General features: G+C 40.2%; 1 protein-coding gene across 2 annotated transcripts in view; it reads right to left on the reverse strand.

Annotated features, from left to right (window-relative positions):
• Positions 1-16,678, reverse strand: part of UXS1 (UDP-glucuronate decarboxylase 1) — a 65,366-nt gene that overhangs the window by 866 nt on the left and 47,822 nt on the right. For both annotated transcript variants that reach the window (XM_076360094.1, XM_076360103.1), the window contains exons 10-14: positions 11,997-12,116; positions 7,392-7,435; positions 6,123-6,183; positions 4,616-4,673; positions 2,024-2,127 (exon numbers count right to left, since the gene is read on the reverse strand). In XM_076360094.1, coding sequence (XP_076216209.1) covers positions 2,024-2,127; positions 4,616-4,673; positions 6,123-6,183; positions 7,392-7,435; positions 11,997-12,116 — 387 coding nt within the window. The remainder of the gene's footprint in view (positions 1-2,023; positions 2,128-4,615; positions 4,674-6,122; positions 6,184-7,391; positions 7,436-11,996; positions 12,117-16,678) is intronic.

A 16,678-nucleotide genomic window follows, 5' to 3' on the forward strand; every position in this document is an offset into this window, starting at 1 on the left:
CTCTAAGTTCACATCAGCTCTTTTCACAGTGGTATCTTTTTTAATACAGCTATCAAAAGACTGCTAGGAAGTCTCATTCTTAGCCAATGTAAGTATTAACAGCACCCCGTACTGGTTACATCTCTGCATTGCTAATGCATGTTAGCTTTTAAACATGAGATGTATTTTCTGACGTAGTAAGTCAAAAAACCCAACAAATTAAAATCTCATTAGATGGTTATGATTGGTCTGTTTAGTGTCAAAACAGACTTACGTAATCCTACTTTCAATTCATAATACATTGAGAGAGATAAGCACACAGAAATTTAAGCCCCTTCTGTTTTTAATGATTAAAGATCCTCTTTCGCAGAATCTCGCAGAATGGTATATACCACAGAAAGGTACGAAGGTGGTGGGATTTTTTTTATTTCTTCAGTGCTCCATTGATATACAGAAAAAGGGATACAAATTATCATCCAGTATCTCATTTGATATTCTCAAGTCCTATACAAATAATTGTAATTCTTCATATTCTATGCCTGTATTTAAACACTATGATTTGTAGACAGGAACAACAGAAATACTACCCACTTTTCTCAGGAGCCATATGCTCTGACATGCTTGCTGATACCATCATCAATACAGGAGGATAAAATAGCAGCACAGGAACTACTTGCCTTGATGTACCGACACTGTACTGCTACTTCAGAGTAAGTTTTGGTACTGACTGTGCCAAACACAGAAGGTCAGAAGTGTGGAAGTTAACCGTTTTAAACCTTTTGTGACTGTAACACTTGCCATCGTCCTTGTGCTTTCAGGCATAGTCTATTAATATCCGGCACCCCTATGAATCCTTTCAGAAAGGTTTAGAGCTACCTTTTTCTATTTATAGGCTTACATTTACTAGATGGGTTCATACGTTTCCTGTAAAGATTTTTGTCTGCAAATCTAAAAAAGCCTACAAACCACTGTGCTAGCTAGAATGGGGAGCTGGCTAAGAAAGTCACACCCTTTCTGGGGATTAAGTAGACCTTACTTCCCCAAACCAACCGGGTCTTAACATCAGCTATGCCTGGTTATACACTCGCACAGTTAACTTCACCAAAAAGGCTGAGAAAGGAAAAAACAGCAACCACGGGCATTTTGCATTTCTTGCATATTAGCTGTGCAGAACAACCACAATCTTGACATCACCTCAGATGGCTGGTAACTAAGCTTTAGAGGTGGACAGACATTGTTGTGGGTGGTGAGATGTTAGACTAACCCTGAGCACATTTCGAGCTTATCAACACACAGAACAAGCTCTGAACATCTCTACGCATGATACCCCTAGTCCGAAATAAGGGCTTCTTATTCTGGTTTACTTCAGTCCACCAGAATAAAAAAAAAAAAATCAAAATGTGCCATCTCTCTTTGGCTAGTTTCTGTTTTGCCCTAGTTTCACGTATTTCCCTTTAAACAAACTCTAAAAACCAGAACACTTTTCTGGTGCTCATATTTCTCCCTATTAAACCAAGCAAACTTTTTGGTTACAATGATGTTACAGGTCATCTTAAAAATAGTCTTACTCCAAAGATTTTCTAAAAACATTTTAATAAAATAAAAGCAATTTTTTCCTTCCATAACGTGTGTTACCACAGCAAAACAGGAATGAGGATTGCAGCAACAGCAAACTTATTAGCTCCCATAATACCACATATTTCAAAGGATTCATCAGGCTTACAGAAAGGTAGATACTTCATAATATGCATGTGAAAAAGTTAAAATGCCTATCCTAAAAATGTTTTTTTTCTACTTAAGTCTATTACAAATGCTAATGCTAATATGCTCTTCTGCATGGCACAGGCCATAGAGTCTTACCCAGCAGTTCTTGGATCGTGAACTAGGGCAACGTACAAGAGACAGCCTTTTAAACAACTGTCCTGGAGATTGTGTTAAGCAGATATTCTGATAACTGAACATACCGTTATCATGTGGTCCTCCCCCATCCCCCTCTGCCTCCCTGTGCTTTTGCACACAACAACAGTAATAAAGCTGTACGTACCACAGGTTCCCAGCCAAGCAATAACTTGGCTTTTCTGATGTCAGGTTTTCGTTTCTGAGGGTCATCCTGTGCTTCTGAGAGAAACTGGATTTCACTCTCACTGCCTATTAAACAAGAGACCGTGCATTATCATCTGCAATTCACTATGCTTTGCATTTACATCTTTCCTACCTATTGGAGCATCAAGTCTTTCTGCAGCTTTCTGCTTCATAATTCTACCACTGAAATGCTTTCCACAGACACAGCTACACTGCATGCAACAGCTGCGTGAACCAGCTGTCCCACAGCAACATGGATTCACAAAGCATTTCACAAAGCTTTCAGCATGGATTCACAAAAAGGAAGTTATGCTTGACCAGTCTAATAACCTTCTATGATGAAATGACTGCCTCAGTAGCCAAGGGCAGAGCAGTGGATATCATCTACCTTGACTTCAGTGAGGCTTTTGACACCGTGTCCTATAACATCCTTATTGAGGGCTGGATGAGCAGGGAGTGAGGTGGATTGAAAACTGGCTGTGTGGCTGGGCCCAGGAGGTGGTGATCAGTGACACAAAGTCTAGTTGGAGGCCAGTAACTAGTGGTGTACCCCAGTGGTCAGTACTGAGTTGCTGATACACCAGAGGGCTGTGCTGCCATCCAGAGGGACCTCGAGAAAGGGGGCTGGAGAAAAGGGCTGACAGAAGCCTCATGACAAGGAGAAGTGCAAAGTCCTGCACCTGGGGAGGAACAACCCCAAGGCACCACTACATGCTGGGGGCCAACCAGCTGGAAAGCAGCTTGGCAGGAAAGGACCTGGGAGTCCTGGTGGACACCAAGTTGAACAAAAGCCAGCCGCATGCCCTTGCCACAAAGAAGGCAAATGGTATCCTGGGCTGCAGTAGGAGGAGTGATGCCAGCAGGTCAAGGGAGGTGATTCTTCCCCCTCTACTCAGCACTGGTGAGGCCACACCTGGAGCACTGGGTCCAGTTCTGGGCTCCCCAGTACAAGAGAGACATGGACTTACTGGAGAGAGTACAGTGAACGGCTACTAAGATGACGAAGGGACTGCAGCATCTCTCCTATGAGACAGGCTGGGAGAGCTGGGATTGTTCAGCCTGGAGAAGAGAAAGCTCAAGAGGGATCTCATCCATGTGTATAAATACCTGATGGGGGGAGTAAAGAAGATGGAGCCAGGCTTTTTTCAGTGGCCTCCAGTGACAGGACCAGAGGCAGTGGGCACAAACTGAAACACAGGAGGTTCCCTCCGAACATCAGGAAACACTTTTTCCCTGTGAGGGTGACCGAGCATTGGCACAGGTTGCCCAGGGAGGCTGTGGAGTCTCCATCCTTGGAGATACTCAAAAGCTGTCTAGACACGGTCCTGGGCCACTGCCGGCTGTAGGTCGCCCTGCCTGAGCAGAAGGGTTGGACCAAATGACCTCTAGAGGTGCTTGCCAACCTCAACCAGTCTGTGATTCTGTTAGCACTTTTGCATTGTAAAAGGACTTCACTTCCTCTTTGCCCATACTCTCCAGTCTGATTTAAATAGCCAACACAGTACTTGCCTTTCCTCATGACAATACACAGGAACAGGACAATTTCTCTAACCAAATTTAGCAAATAGTTTACATGCCATGTTACTGTGGGATTTTATGGATATAGAACTAAACAGCCTCTCCGGGTGGACTGAAACAGATCAAGTTGTTTGTGAACAAAGACAAATGGAAGTAACAATTATTCTATGTGCCTTATGGGTTTAGTGCTGTGATTTTCAACTTCCTTCCCTGATCTGTGGATTCACAGACGTTTTCCAGAGGGGATAGTCCTCTATTAGAAACATCACATGCATCAGCTTCTGTACTGTATGTTTGAACTTGTCTTTTTCAGATCCCTCAGAAGCACTGCTGGAATCTACAGACTAAAAACCCTTGGCTAATAGCATCACTATGTTTCATCTCATTAGGAATCGGCACTAGAAGACTAAGCACAGCCCTTTCCTTCCATTCTTGAGAGCTCTGATTTGCTGCAGGTATCAGAGCAAGAATGAAGAGAAAGCCACAGTGTTTTCTTCCCGGCCAGATACAAGGGAGGTGCTGACAGCCCTTGCAAGAGTCACTGGCAGATCAGTGAAAAGTATAGAAAAGAGTGTCACCACAGCATGAGGTTTTTAACGGTAGTTGAAGGAGAACAGCCTGCATAATTGTGAAGAACCACCTTGCTGAAGTATCCGTATTTCAGCTAAGATGTTATGCAAAACATTTTCATTCATGTGTTTTGCATTTCATTTATGTATTGTCTTTGTGCCAAAACAAAGCTAAAAAAATGCATAAACATTATACAAAATAATTGGTACAGATTGCACAGATACACAGAAAGAATGTATTCATTCTACTGCTCATGCAATATTTTACATACAATTGAGAGGATTTGGATTATCTTATTAATATTTAATTATATGATCAGGATACAATTAAATGCCTTTGATAAAGTTGTTAAGAAATCCAAAGACCAATTAAGTTATCCATATATTACACACACTAATCAAGTAATAATCATCTAACGACAATAAGTACTTCATAAGCTTTACTAAGAATTACTTATCATACTCACCAACAAGTTTTTTAATTAATTGGGCAAATTCCAGGATAGTGTGCTCTTCTGGGTTTCCCTAGAAATAGAAGGGATATTCATTACAACAGCAATTAAACACCTTAAGACATGTTAGCTTTCTGACATGAGATGATTCTAACGGGGTCATGTTAAACTCTGAAGAAGCTAAACATTATGCCTTATTCCTACTTTGATGAAAAAAATGTAACTTTGACAAGCTCCATACTCATCAGAAAAGTTGCACTCCATTACATTTGCCTTGGTAATCCAATGTATGTAGAGGGGTGCCCAGAAAAATCAGTCTGTAAAGAATGGGCAAATTCACCTCAATCACAGTAAAGGCATAGACCACTCAGCAGCCCACACAAACACATCATCAGTTTGAAATCTGGATTCAAGGACTTTGCTGAGTTGAGGACAGACGATATAATGAAGTATGCTATATTCTCAGTTCATCCAGAATTACAAAACCCAACCAACTTAGCTGCAAACAATTGCTTCTGCATTTACTACATCTTAAATATCAATATGTATAAAGGCTACTTGCCTTCCCATACAATATTCCTTTTCTTAACTCTCATTTTTTTTAACCAACTTGCACGTGAACTCCTGATCAACATTTCAGAACAAAATGCTGAAAGCTTTCTGTTAGCATTAGCTCACCTTCATCAGACTCAATTCCCTCCATCCCTAGCTTTCCTTGTTGCAAGACTCTTCTTACTACATCATTTGACCTACAGCTCAATATTAAGGTACATACAGATTTAAACAGTGAGTTTTCTGGAGACAAAACATGTGATGAGGTTTAAAAATATCAGCATTTGGACAGAAACGTAGAACTGAATTTATGGCCACAGTAAAAAAGGAAAATCTAGTGAACAACTGCCCTGCAGAGTTGAATACCTGATCTGGCAAAAGTTGGCATACACAGAAATGACCTGGCATGTGCATCCTTTTTCTATTCTTATATCCACTGCTGAGAATAAGGTGACAACAAATAGGACAGAACAAAAATCCTATTAGAAAAGTTAAGTTCTAAGCAGCCTTAATCAATATTAGAAAATTATACAATCAAATACTATCCCATTTTCCTCTAAACAAGGCTAGTATGAAGTGATTTCTAATTATTTAGAGCTAAGTATTCCTTCAGTGCTTTTTTTCATTAAAACCAGTCTTCAATCATTTCCTTGGTGTATTTTGCATGTCCCCCCTCATATTTTGTTCAGTTTTTTTCATATTCTAATTATTACATAAATCTTTTTGCTAAAACAAATGAAAAACTCTAGCAAAATTTATCCTGTTCTTGGAACTGTAAGATCTCAACATCTAGGGGCTTAACCTTCTTATTTATAAAGAGAATATATGGAAGAATACATTACTCATAATGGAAAGAGCTTTTTTCCTCCATTTATTTCTTCTACAAATCAGCATCAGCGACAGGGAGGAAAACAGAGGTGATGTTGCCCACTGCATGGCAAACACAGTAGGGTGGAGCTCTCATACTCACCAAGTTGACAGGACTGCTGACATTGCTGTTCATTAACGCCACCAACCCATTCACAAGATCACTGTAAAAAGGGAGGAACAGATTGAGGCAATTTCCACTTCCCTATAAATAATATTGTCTAAAAAGAGAGCTGCCTCAGAGCTCCAGTAAAGCAGATCAGGCAGCTGAGTGAGGAATGCTGAAATCAGATTTACAGTGTATACTTCAATGGGTGCATGTTTTCTCAGCTGTTTGTTCCACAGTCCCTATTGTAAGCTATACTGAACTGGAGGTTAGTTTGAAAGGGTGATTATCTTCAGGATGCACCGGCTATAGTTCATCTGAGCATATGAAAGAATATAAAAAAATATCAAGTTACTAAAAAACAATTAATACTTCCTCTTCCCTCCAGAACCCAGGCATATTTAGAGGCCCGTTTCCAACACATTTCAAACAGAATAGAGTAAGTTGTAATACAGCGGCACATGACACCACCACCTGCTTTGCAATTTGTTGTTTGAATTGTCTTCTCGCTTGCAGAAATTCTTAAGTTTGTTAAAAAACAGTATTTTGGCATTACCTCCCCCCAGCAAAATAATCCAAAGTTATTTTGGATTATCAGCAACAAACTTAGCAGCTTGCCCCTGGATATAAAAATCCAGATCCCTTTCACTATGACTTATAATCAGGAAAGGAGTGGCTATGTTGAACTGATGGGATTTCCATAGCTTCTATCACCACTGTTATTACTTTCAGCAGAGGGAAAGAACGCTTCCAAGCAGAGAATGATTAAAACAACCCAGAAGCCTGGCACGGAAGTTCAGCTAGCATGACAGAACAAAAGATTCTGAGGAACAGATTCACTTTTTTGTAGTGAAAGTACATTCTGGCCTTGCTTACACTGCAAGAATTCGCTACAGCAATACCCCCTCAACCGGTTCCTTCCCCCAGAAGTACACACGCTGACCACAGCACCCCCAAAGACACAAGGTGGCAGTATTGCATTAAACTGCAAGGACTGACAAACTGCTCAGCATTAAAAACTTACCTACCCGTTACTTGCTGTCCCTTTGCGGGAAGAACACGTCAATATTTCAATTCAAAGTTCTAAACCAACTAACGTTTTGTTTCTTGGTACTTTTAAAAACTTCAGTGTCTCCCTGCTGAAAGTAAAGCTGGCCTAAGGAATGAACATGATTTCTTTGACTAAAATGCACATGCATACAAAGTTGGCCAAGCTCAAAGAACCATCAAGTGAAGTAACTATCAGACAGCACAAACAAGGCTCACCTGACATACTGGAAAGCTCTTGTCTGAGTTCCAGGTCCATAGACCTAAAACCAGATGAAAATTAGAAAAGTTACATAAATATAAAAGTCCTCTCTAGCCCAATTATCTTTTCCTCACCATTCTAGAAAAACAACCCAAGGAGAAATACCTGAGACACAAGCTCAATGTTACAGGAATGGAAAAAGATGTGCTTGCAGAGCCTTTGGCAAAGTATCAGTTCTTTGAAGGTCTTCTTCCTCTTGGATGTGTCTCCAGTAAATAAATATATCCTTAGGCATTTTGTTAACCAGAACTCTGCATGTAGGAAACATTCCCAGGGATGTAGGACAGAGTGATGCCTTGTCCTCTCCTGGAACACTGAAAGAGGCTGCAGCATGCACTCAGCCAGAAAAGAGCGCCAAATATTTAAAGCAAACCTCAGACTACTAAGATGTGGTTATGATGAGCAATTTTTATTCGCTCATTAACAACAGCCAATTTCAAAGAGACCACCAAATGTTAGTGGTCTCAAAAAAAAAACTGTCAAGAAAAATAGCACTGTAAGCATTTAAAGCAATCAGGGAAAAAAAAAACCATGTGGCTCTAAATATTACTATCTGGGGAACTGGGAGGTAGAATAATTTCTAGAGGATATGACTCCCAAAAGTCACCTGTACAGATTTGTATCAAAATCTTAGAGGGGAAAAAATAAAAAGTTTTCTCAGGTTATGCGCTGGCACTTTGGAGCAAGCAAGTTGTTTAAAGTTCAAACAGACAAAGTATACTTAAAGTGTACATAATGGTACGAGATAACATTATTTTTTTCACAGTTTAATTGCATGCAGTACTAAAGTCCCTAGAACATGAATACTTAAATTCTGAAAGCTATCAGTAGGCATATTTAAGTGGTGAAAACACTTAAGTTTAACTGGGGACACACACATCTTACCATCAACCTGCTACAACAGAAAAGCTTTTTGGAAGGACAGAATAGAAAGCATGTTTGTTTTCCTAGGGGACAGGAAAAGCAATACAATTGGTATACATGCCATCATCTGTCATTTGGTAAGCCTGCCGCTCTCCGAGGCCGATTCAGAACCAAAAGAGTTCACATTTCAGTGGGCACTGGGTAAGATTCGGCATTCAGTAGGTGTTGGGTAAGAAATTTTTTACGCTGAGGGTGGTGAAACACTGGCACAGGTTGCCCAGAGAGGTGCTGGATGCCCCATCCCTGAAAACATTCAAGGTCAGGTTGGACGGGGCTCTGAGCAACCTGATCTAGTTGAAGATGTCCCTGCCCATGGCAGGGGGGTTGGACTAGGTGACCTTTAGAGGTCCCTTCCAACCCAAACTATTCTATGATCAGGGTTTAAGAGTTTACCCAATAACTGATTCAGAGAGGAATGCACCAGGAGAGCACACTGACAGCCTGATGGACTCCCAAAGCAAACAGGAACCAGATTTTATGTATGTATATAGAGCTTCCTGCTTGTTTTCTTTTAGCTTGTGGGATAAGTTTTACAGGACTAATAAGTCATTTGTGCATGATTTCTGTGAAGTCATCCATGTGGGTACCTTTCCTACGTGCAGGTGGTGGCTGGAAAATACAATGTAGTTTCCTCCTCCCAATTTCTCTTTAATACCTCCCAATTTCTCTCAATAAACCCTTCCTTTACAATAACACAAAGCAACAATGGTCATGTTTGCATAGGCTACAATGTCTTCAAATTAAAGAGACTGTTTTCTCAAGAGATTATTTACTCCATTTGAACAGCTACTTTGAACCAAGAGATTGAATACATTCAGTTTCTAAAAAGGTCAACACTTGGTATTCCTGTCAGCCAAATTCTGTGATGATACAAGGGTGAAAATTTTTTTTTGTCTCAACTACTGCTTATTGCTGATAATTCATTTTATTTGACCTGGTCAACTAAACAACTCTTCCCTTAGTTCTTTTCTTATATTCAGTAATTTTTCAGACAGTTATTCCCTACAGAACAATGATGTTGGGCAAAATGCTCTATTTTATCCTCTATTACATTCTTGCTGAAGTCTAGACAGCACGGCAGTTACAGAAATAAAAAAAAAAAGCTTTCAATATTCCCTCCCACAGAACAGCACTGACTCCAGACTTCTCTTATTAATGCTCTGAAATATCCCATGGATTGTATGTTTTAAAACAAGGTAACTGCTTTGTATTTAGTAAGGCTTCACAAAACTTCCAGTTAGTGTTCTCACTCTGTTTTTGTTATAAAAGATTACAGTACTACTTTCAATAAAATTTGAGAAACTAAGCATGAATGAAAAAAAACGTTTGAGAGGCCAAATATGGCAACAGCTCACTACATGCACTGGGGAACAAACTTGAAAAATGGAAGTACCTTCTGACCCTCTCTAGGCTAGATAAGCTTTCTAAACAGTGTTTAGAGGCTCAGACTTTATGCCCCAGGATGCCATCCTGGGAACATACAATAGTGACAAGCCAGTATGTGGTTACACTCGTATTTTGATACAAGCAAGTCCTACAAGGATCGAAAGTGTCAAAGCAAGAAGCTCCATCTTCTTGTCTGCTTCTACTTGCTTAGTGTCTTGCAACAGACAGAACCAGCCTCAACCTGCAGCTCTGGGGAGACGCCTGGGTAAGAAAATGAAACTCTTTCTGCAGGAATTTGAGTGCTTTTTTTTTTATGTTTTGAAAAGACAAAAAGTACTGAACCCATGTGGTTGTGCAATCAGCCTATTCAGTGCTGAAGAGACTCCTATCAGTAGAGGCTAGGCAAACTGGGCTCACTGGTTTTGTCAGCTACTCAAGACTAAGCCCTGATATCTGCAGTCTTAATGCTGACTTATATGACTCATTAAATGTCCTATGTCCTAGTAAACACTGGCCATTAAGTCACAGTCAGCATCACACAATTGCTACCGTACTCTGAGCACTGACAGTGCTTTGTAGAAAAAAAGTAAATCTCTGGGGAAAAAGCAAATCTTTAGGAGATGCAGTGAATACAGCATTCAAATTACTACAGGCTTGTTACTCTGAAATAATCACAAGCCTAAACCAGAAATGTAGCAATGGTTAGGAACAACAGAGTAGCCAAGATGCACCACTGATGACATTAAAAAATAACAAATTGCCTAAGTTAACAACCACTGATAAACAGCAAGCAAGTAGGCAAATGCTGACCTCCAGAGAAGACCAATCTTTCAAAAATTATCAGCGTACTTAAGTCAGGTGATGTGCATTGCTTTGCAGAATATACAGAATTTGAGCTTTTTTAATTTTATTTTTTATAAAGAGTTCTAGATTTCACCCTGTCAGTAGGGTAGTGTCTATTACCCAAGGTTTGCAGGGGGCAGCCATATTTTGGCGTATTATTTGAAAAAGATTAAAAGTTAGGGGAGCTCTATCACAGGACACCAAGCTTCATCTTGCCTGGGCATGACTTACTCCCTGGTCTAGACTCTTCAATGCTCTGCCCAGTTTCAGATGTTGCTCTACAAAAATCACGGTAGTGGGAGTTGCCACAAAACTTTCATCCTTTTCTCCTTGGATTCTCTGCTCCTTCCTAGAGGAATTCCTGGCTGAGCTCTGGATTTTACAGTCTCCATTAGAAGGAATGCTGTCCCAATCTCAAGATAGCTGCCCCGTGGAGGTACGTAGCAACATTTTTAGTTATTTAGCAGAAGCCGTTGAGTGATTTCCTGGCACTTCACTCTTCTAATCTAGGCAATATTAACAAATATTTGTATGAAATTTCTGCTGTATGTCACATAAACTGTAAATGTTTCCACGAGCTCACAACTGATCTCAGATTCCAAACTAATTCTCCCTGTTTCAGGATGTCTACTCATTTATTTTACATATCCTCATTATTTTATAACAGTAAACGAAACAGGATCAGGGCATAGGTCAGGCACTGTCTGTATTACCACATTACCAGCAGCATCTTTGGCAGAGTATTGGCCTGTGTCAGCTCTTGCTCTCCCAGACAATGTTGTGACATTGCTTAAGCATTATCAAAAGCCAAGGACCATTCACAGAAAACAGTCTGGATGTGGCAACTTGCTTCAGCAGGAAAATGTAGCTGTATAGATGTGGGTCATGCCACACCAGTTTGTCAATGGTAACAAAACCCAGTCTTGGCCGGCTTTATTTACTAATACGTGATGTAGCCTGAAGGCCTTCAACGTTACCTTATACATGGAAAATTTAGGCTGATCTCCAAGCTTGCAGAAAGACATTTAGATGCCTAACTTCCAAAAAGAGTTCAGAGAAAGTTCCTCAGCAGGAATAAGTACCAAAACATGATTCTGTAAGCCTTGTCACGCCGTGTCCCCATCGAAGAGTTGTGACAGACAGAGATTCAAGTTCAGGATGACTAAAACACTTTCTCAGATTGCGACTGGTAACCTTATTTCTCTCTGGGAAAGCAACACCAATACCATCAACAGAGCGCATCTTTGGATATATAATTCTATACACTTGAACTTGATATACTGAAAGATTAGATTTTTAGAGGGTGGGGGAAACCTCAGTGTTTTCTAAAATCCAGCCTCTTTCATAGCACATGAGGATAGGATATAAAGATGAACAACTCTTCACGTCACTGAGAGGTCATTACTTACTGTTAGTGGTTCTCCCTGGAGGGCTTGTAGGATAAAATTACTGACAACTCTACCATCATTCATATGCATTCGAGGCCCAAAGGTATTGAATATTCTGGCAACCCTCACTTCAACTCCTTCCTGCAGGCAAAGAAAAAAGAATTGTTACTACCTTAATGAGTGTCTTTCTTCCTAGAAGTGCAAATTAACTCTCCCCTGTCCAAAAGCTTTTTTAAGAATTCCTCTTACAGCTTTAACAAGCATTGTTTTCTCACCATGAAAACACTTCTAATCTCTCATCAACACTACTGGAAACCGTAGTGCATACAGCAAGGTAATGTATACTAGTTCTCAGTATTTGCAACGCAAATTCTAAATCAGTGCTAAAATAGCTGATGATTTCAGCACACGCATTTTCTTCCAACAAGAACTTTAAGATTTTTTGATAGTACCCTTCCAACAACAACTTATTTCACCTGGGACTCATCTACATTTTTTGCACATAAGTGAAGTCTCACAATCACCAGATATAGTACCAAGGTAGCATTTCCAAAGATGAGAAAAGTTGAACACTTCAGATAAGTATCTTTACCACCAATGCTATTAAGTAAGTGGCTTTGTAACCAGAGCCACAATGTTTCTTAGCTCCCTGCTACTTATTAGGCTGTGTAAATGCATGCATTACAATCCAGGCCTCCTCAGTGGCTTAGTTTTTTCAAGAAACATTTCTGTCATTCCCAGAAGTCCTTTCTGGAGGATATTTTGCAAATCTTCAAAGCAAAATGCAACAAATAGGTGAAATTGGAAACTGCCTGGACAAAACTTTTTAACACTGAGAGACTGCAGACTGAAGTAATCTCTCTCTAGCTATTTTCTGTTTATTGACACTTACTCATTTGGACAAGCCACGGGTCATGATAAAGCCTATAAGAAGGATTTTGGCCTTTGTGAGCTGAAGCACGCACTTGGCTCCTGATGAGTTCAGAGCAGCATGGTATGCTGTAAACACAATAGATCCTGCCATGTGAGAGTGATAGCCACAAAGCAGGGAGGAAGGTGTCAACTTCAGCCCAGGCCTATCCATCCTCCTCATACTCCCTAGTCCTCCCCCCTTCCAGAAAAAGCCATCCTTGTATCAGTCACAGGAAACACTTTCCATGTGAAGCAAACTTTGTGCTGCAGATTCAACTGAAGCAACTGAAGTCACAGGCACAATGTTCTGGAGTTGCAAACATTCAGTTATTCCTTCAGAGGATACACAGAACATCGTGTATTTTCAATGCCTTTTACTTAGGCTTAGACCAATGCTTGCCATTTTCTTGGAAGAGGAGTGCGTGTGGAAGAAGTGTGTTGTTGGTACATCTGTGGCTGAAGGCTGCAGCTCACACACACTTCACTCAGGAGAGACCTGGAAACACATTTTTCTTGGAAATAAATGTAGATTCATGTACAAGAGAAACTTGCAGGAAAATCTGATCTTCTCTCTTGGGTCTCCAAGTGATTCATGAACAAATGAATCCTCAAAGAAGTTTTGTGAAAGCAATAGCACTAGCTTTTTACAGATGAGACAGTGAGAGAGGCAAAAGGCACATTTAACACTAGCTGTTACTTGGTGTTGAGAAATGGGAAACACCAAGTAGTATAGGTAAAGCCCAACACTCCCTAGTCTGGAGAAGGCCAAACAACATCCAGTTCTGTTTAACTGCAAGTAAGGCTTCAGTTGCCATGACCAAACATTGTTTATATTTGCAACTAAACTGTTAAGCTAACAGTAACCAGGGAGGTAACTATTGTGCCATAGGAAAAGCTATAGTCTTGAGCCTTTGTCACACAACGAGCTTGCATCCACAACAGAACCGAAAAAATAACCTCACAACAACCACTTGGCCCTGCTGAGACACCCTGGAAAGAGCAGAAGTCCCTTTCCGTGCAATATGCATCAGTTGGGAACATACTCTTTATTTCCTGTTAGCTAAAAAAGCACGGCAGTGTAACATGTCAAACATACTTCCAGCAGCATATTACAGAGCCATTCCCAATGCCTTCACTGTATCTGGAAATATATACTCTGATAGAGTTTCTCGTTCTTTTGTTTTGCCCAGCATTCTGTCTTAAAAAGGACACTGACTCCTTCAGGGAGAGACTGCATTTCACATGGGCTTTCCAGATATTGCCATTAATAACAAGTACAGAAAACAAGGCACTTGGAAGCTAGTACTCAAGATAAAAATAACTCATTAAACAATGATGACCAAAAAGCCTCTCTCGTACTGTACAAGCTACAGCAGCAGCCTTGTTTTCCAGTACTGGCTGGAAACTAGCAAGGAATCTAGAGAAGAAAAACAACACATTCTCTATAGACACTTACTCATAGCCACAGTGAATCCAGTATTTCTTCTCCCTTCTATTTATTCCCCTCCCCCCACTGTAATGTTGTCTTTTAAAATGAGTAACTTTTTATTTATAGTGTCATCTAGCAAAGGTTTTATCTGCAGCCTACTGCTTTGAAAAATCTATTTTCTATGCAGCTGAATTTTCATTTGTGCCTGTAAAACTGGGATCTATCTTCTCAGAAGAAACTCTTCCACAGACAAAGGAGCTAGTAACTTAAAAAAATCACCATTTCATGAACATCTCCTTTGAAGTGATCCCTTTTGCATGTAGAGTAACTCTACTCCTTTTTGTATTAACTGCCTACGAATACTTACGGTACATTCTTACCTATGTCCTGTTACTCTGAATATCAACAACAACATGTTAATTATGACTGACTACCTCCACTGTATTCCCACTAGCAAAGCCAATTACTTCCCCAGATTTGTGGCAGTAAGTCATGTACAATATTTCATTATATCCTAGAGAAAGGAGAAAAACTTCTTTGGCCCACATTTATACTGCTAAACAAAAGAGAGCTTGAGACTAATCCCTGACGCTGAGATCAAATGTGATCAACTGGCTTCTGTCCTCACCGTTTTAAGACTGTGCCTTCCTACAGCAGATTAATCAGAGAGAAAGTTCCTTGAGCAATCCAAAAAAAAGAGCCTGGGAGCAAGCTAATAAAATGCAGCATTGTGGGCTATCAAAACACTTCAGCTCACTCTATTATTTACCAATATGGACGCGTTCACAGAGACCGTGCCTGTACAGATGGAGAGGGAAGACAGAAAAGATGCAAGAAAGATTGTTACGGCTTACAGAGATATCTCCTCTGAAGAAATACTCAGGCTATTCTATAGCTGTCAGTCAAAAAGTAGCATTAGTTACCCAGTCTCCCCTGCAAAACAAACTTGTCCATGGTCTTCAGCACGAGTCTTTGCCACTCAGTTCTAGAGATCCCAACTCCAGAAAGTATCAAGGTATCAAGGATGCTATAACATCTTAATTTAAAAAGACATATTTTAATTTTATAAGCCTTTTAAGAAAAGATATCTCCTTATGTTGACTGTCTCGGAAAACAAATCAATACAGAATACAACTCAAATGTCAAGAGGTTCTTTTAACTGAAACAGATTGAACATATGCTGTGGCTGTAATTCATAAGGATATCAGGCAAGCTTCTCTTACTAATTAACAGTGCTTCCTTCTTTGTAAAGTCTGTGGATCTATCTGAACAGCGAGCATGAATTAGACCTCCCTGCATACAAAATCAGGAAAGGGAAAGCTGCAATTGTTCGCTCTCCAGCAGACAACTGGATTCAAAAAATCTCTCAGGGAAAGCCCAGACAGTTGCATGGATATCACTGTGACCTGATACAAGTCTTTATCAATGTTTCAGCTAAAATTACTTAAGATTGTTGCTTGCATCCCTTGCTTTATTAGTCACTTTCTTACTGATTCATATTCTTTCCCATGTGTTTCAGAGATCATTAACTAACTCTCAAAATTGTTCCCAAAACCCTGAATTGTAATCACAGCAGAATTACTAGCATAGTGTTCACCAGGATCCATCTGTGACGTGTTTAAGCTACCATACAGCCTCAGCTACACTGAGGCTTGGTCCACAGTATTTTTTATATATATGTACTGCCTATTGTATAAGCAAAATGAGATTAATTCCTGGTTACTAACAGCTTTTTAAAACTGTTTTGCAAAAATAGTGATGCGGAGATCTGAATTTCATGAACTGTAAAGCTCCTAAACAAGCTAGGAAGGACAATCACAATCATCTGACTCCACTTTCGGCATAATGCAGGTCCCTGAACACAACCGAGGCACGCCTCCAGTACTCTTATCTTACGGTTGAAATATCACCATACTTACAGTTCAACACTTCCCAGACTAGAGAAGCTACAACTTCTCTTCGAGGTCTCTTCATACCATTATTTATACCTCCCTGCTAAAAGTATGTCCTAATTCTAGCACTTGCCTCAGCTTGCATACCTCTTGTACGTACTGTACATGGCCAATTGCAAGCAGCCACAGGCCTGTTCCACCAACACTTTGACAGGAGACATTGCCATTGGGAAGGGATGTGCACCCACTTAAGTGCATCTATGCCTGAATTACTAGGATATCCCCTTCAGACAGGGATTTTAACTCAGTATTTTACTGCACAACATGGCTTCTAAACATGAGGCGGCAGATAACAACCAGTGCAATGATACCCAGTGAATGAGAACTGTATCACAGCTGCCAGTAAGTTTCCAGTAAGGGTCAGGAATACATGCAAACAAACAACAATATATACGCCAAACAATTTAATT

This window comes from Aptenodytes patagonicus, chromosome 1 (genome assembly GCF_965638725.1).
Source record: "Aptenodytes patagonicus chromosome 1, bAptPat1.pri.cur, whole genome shotgun sequence".
In the NCBI taxonomy this organism is placed as follows: Eukaryota; Metazoa; Chordata; class Aves; order Sphenisciformes; family Spheniscidae; genus Aptenodytes; species Aptenodytes patagonicus.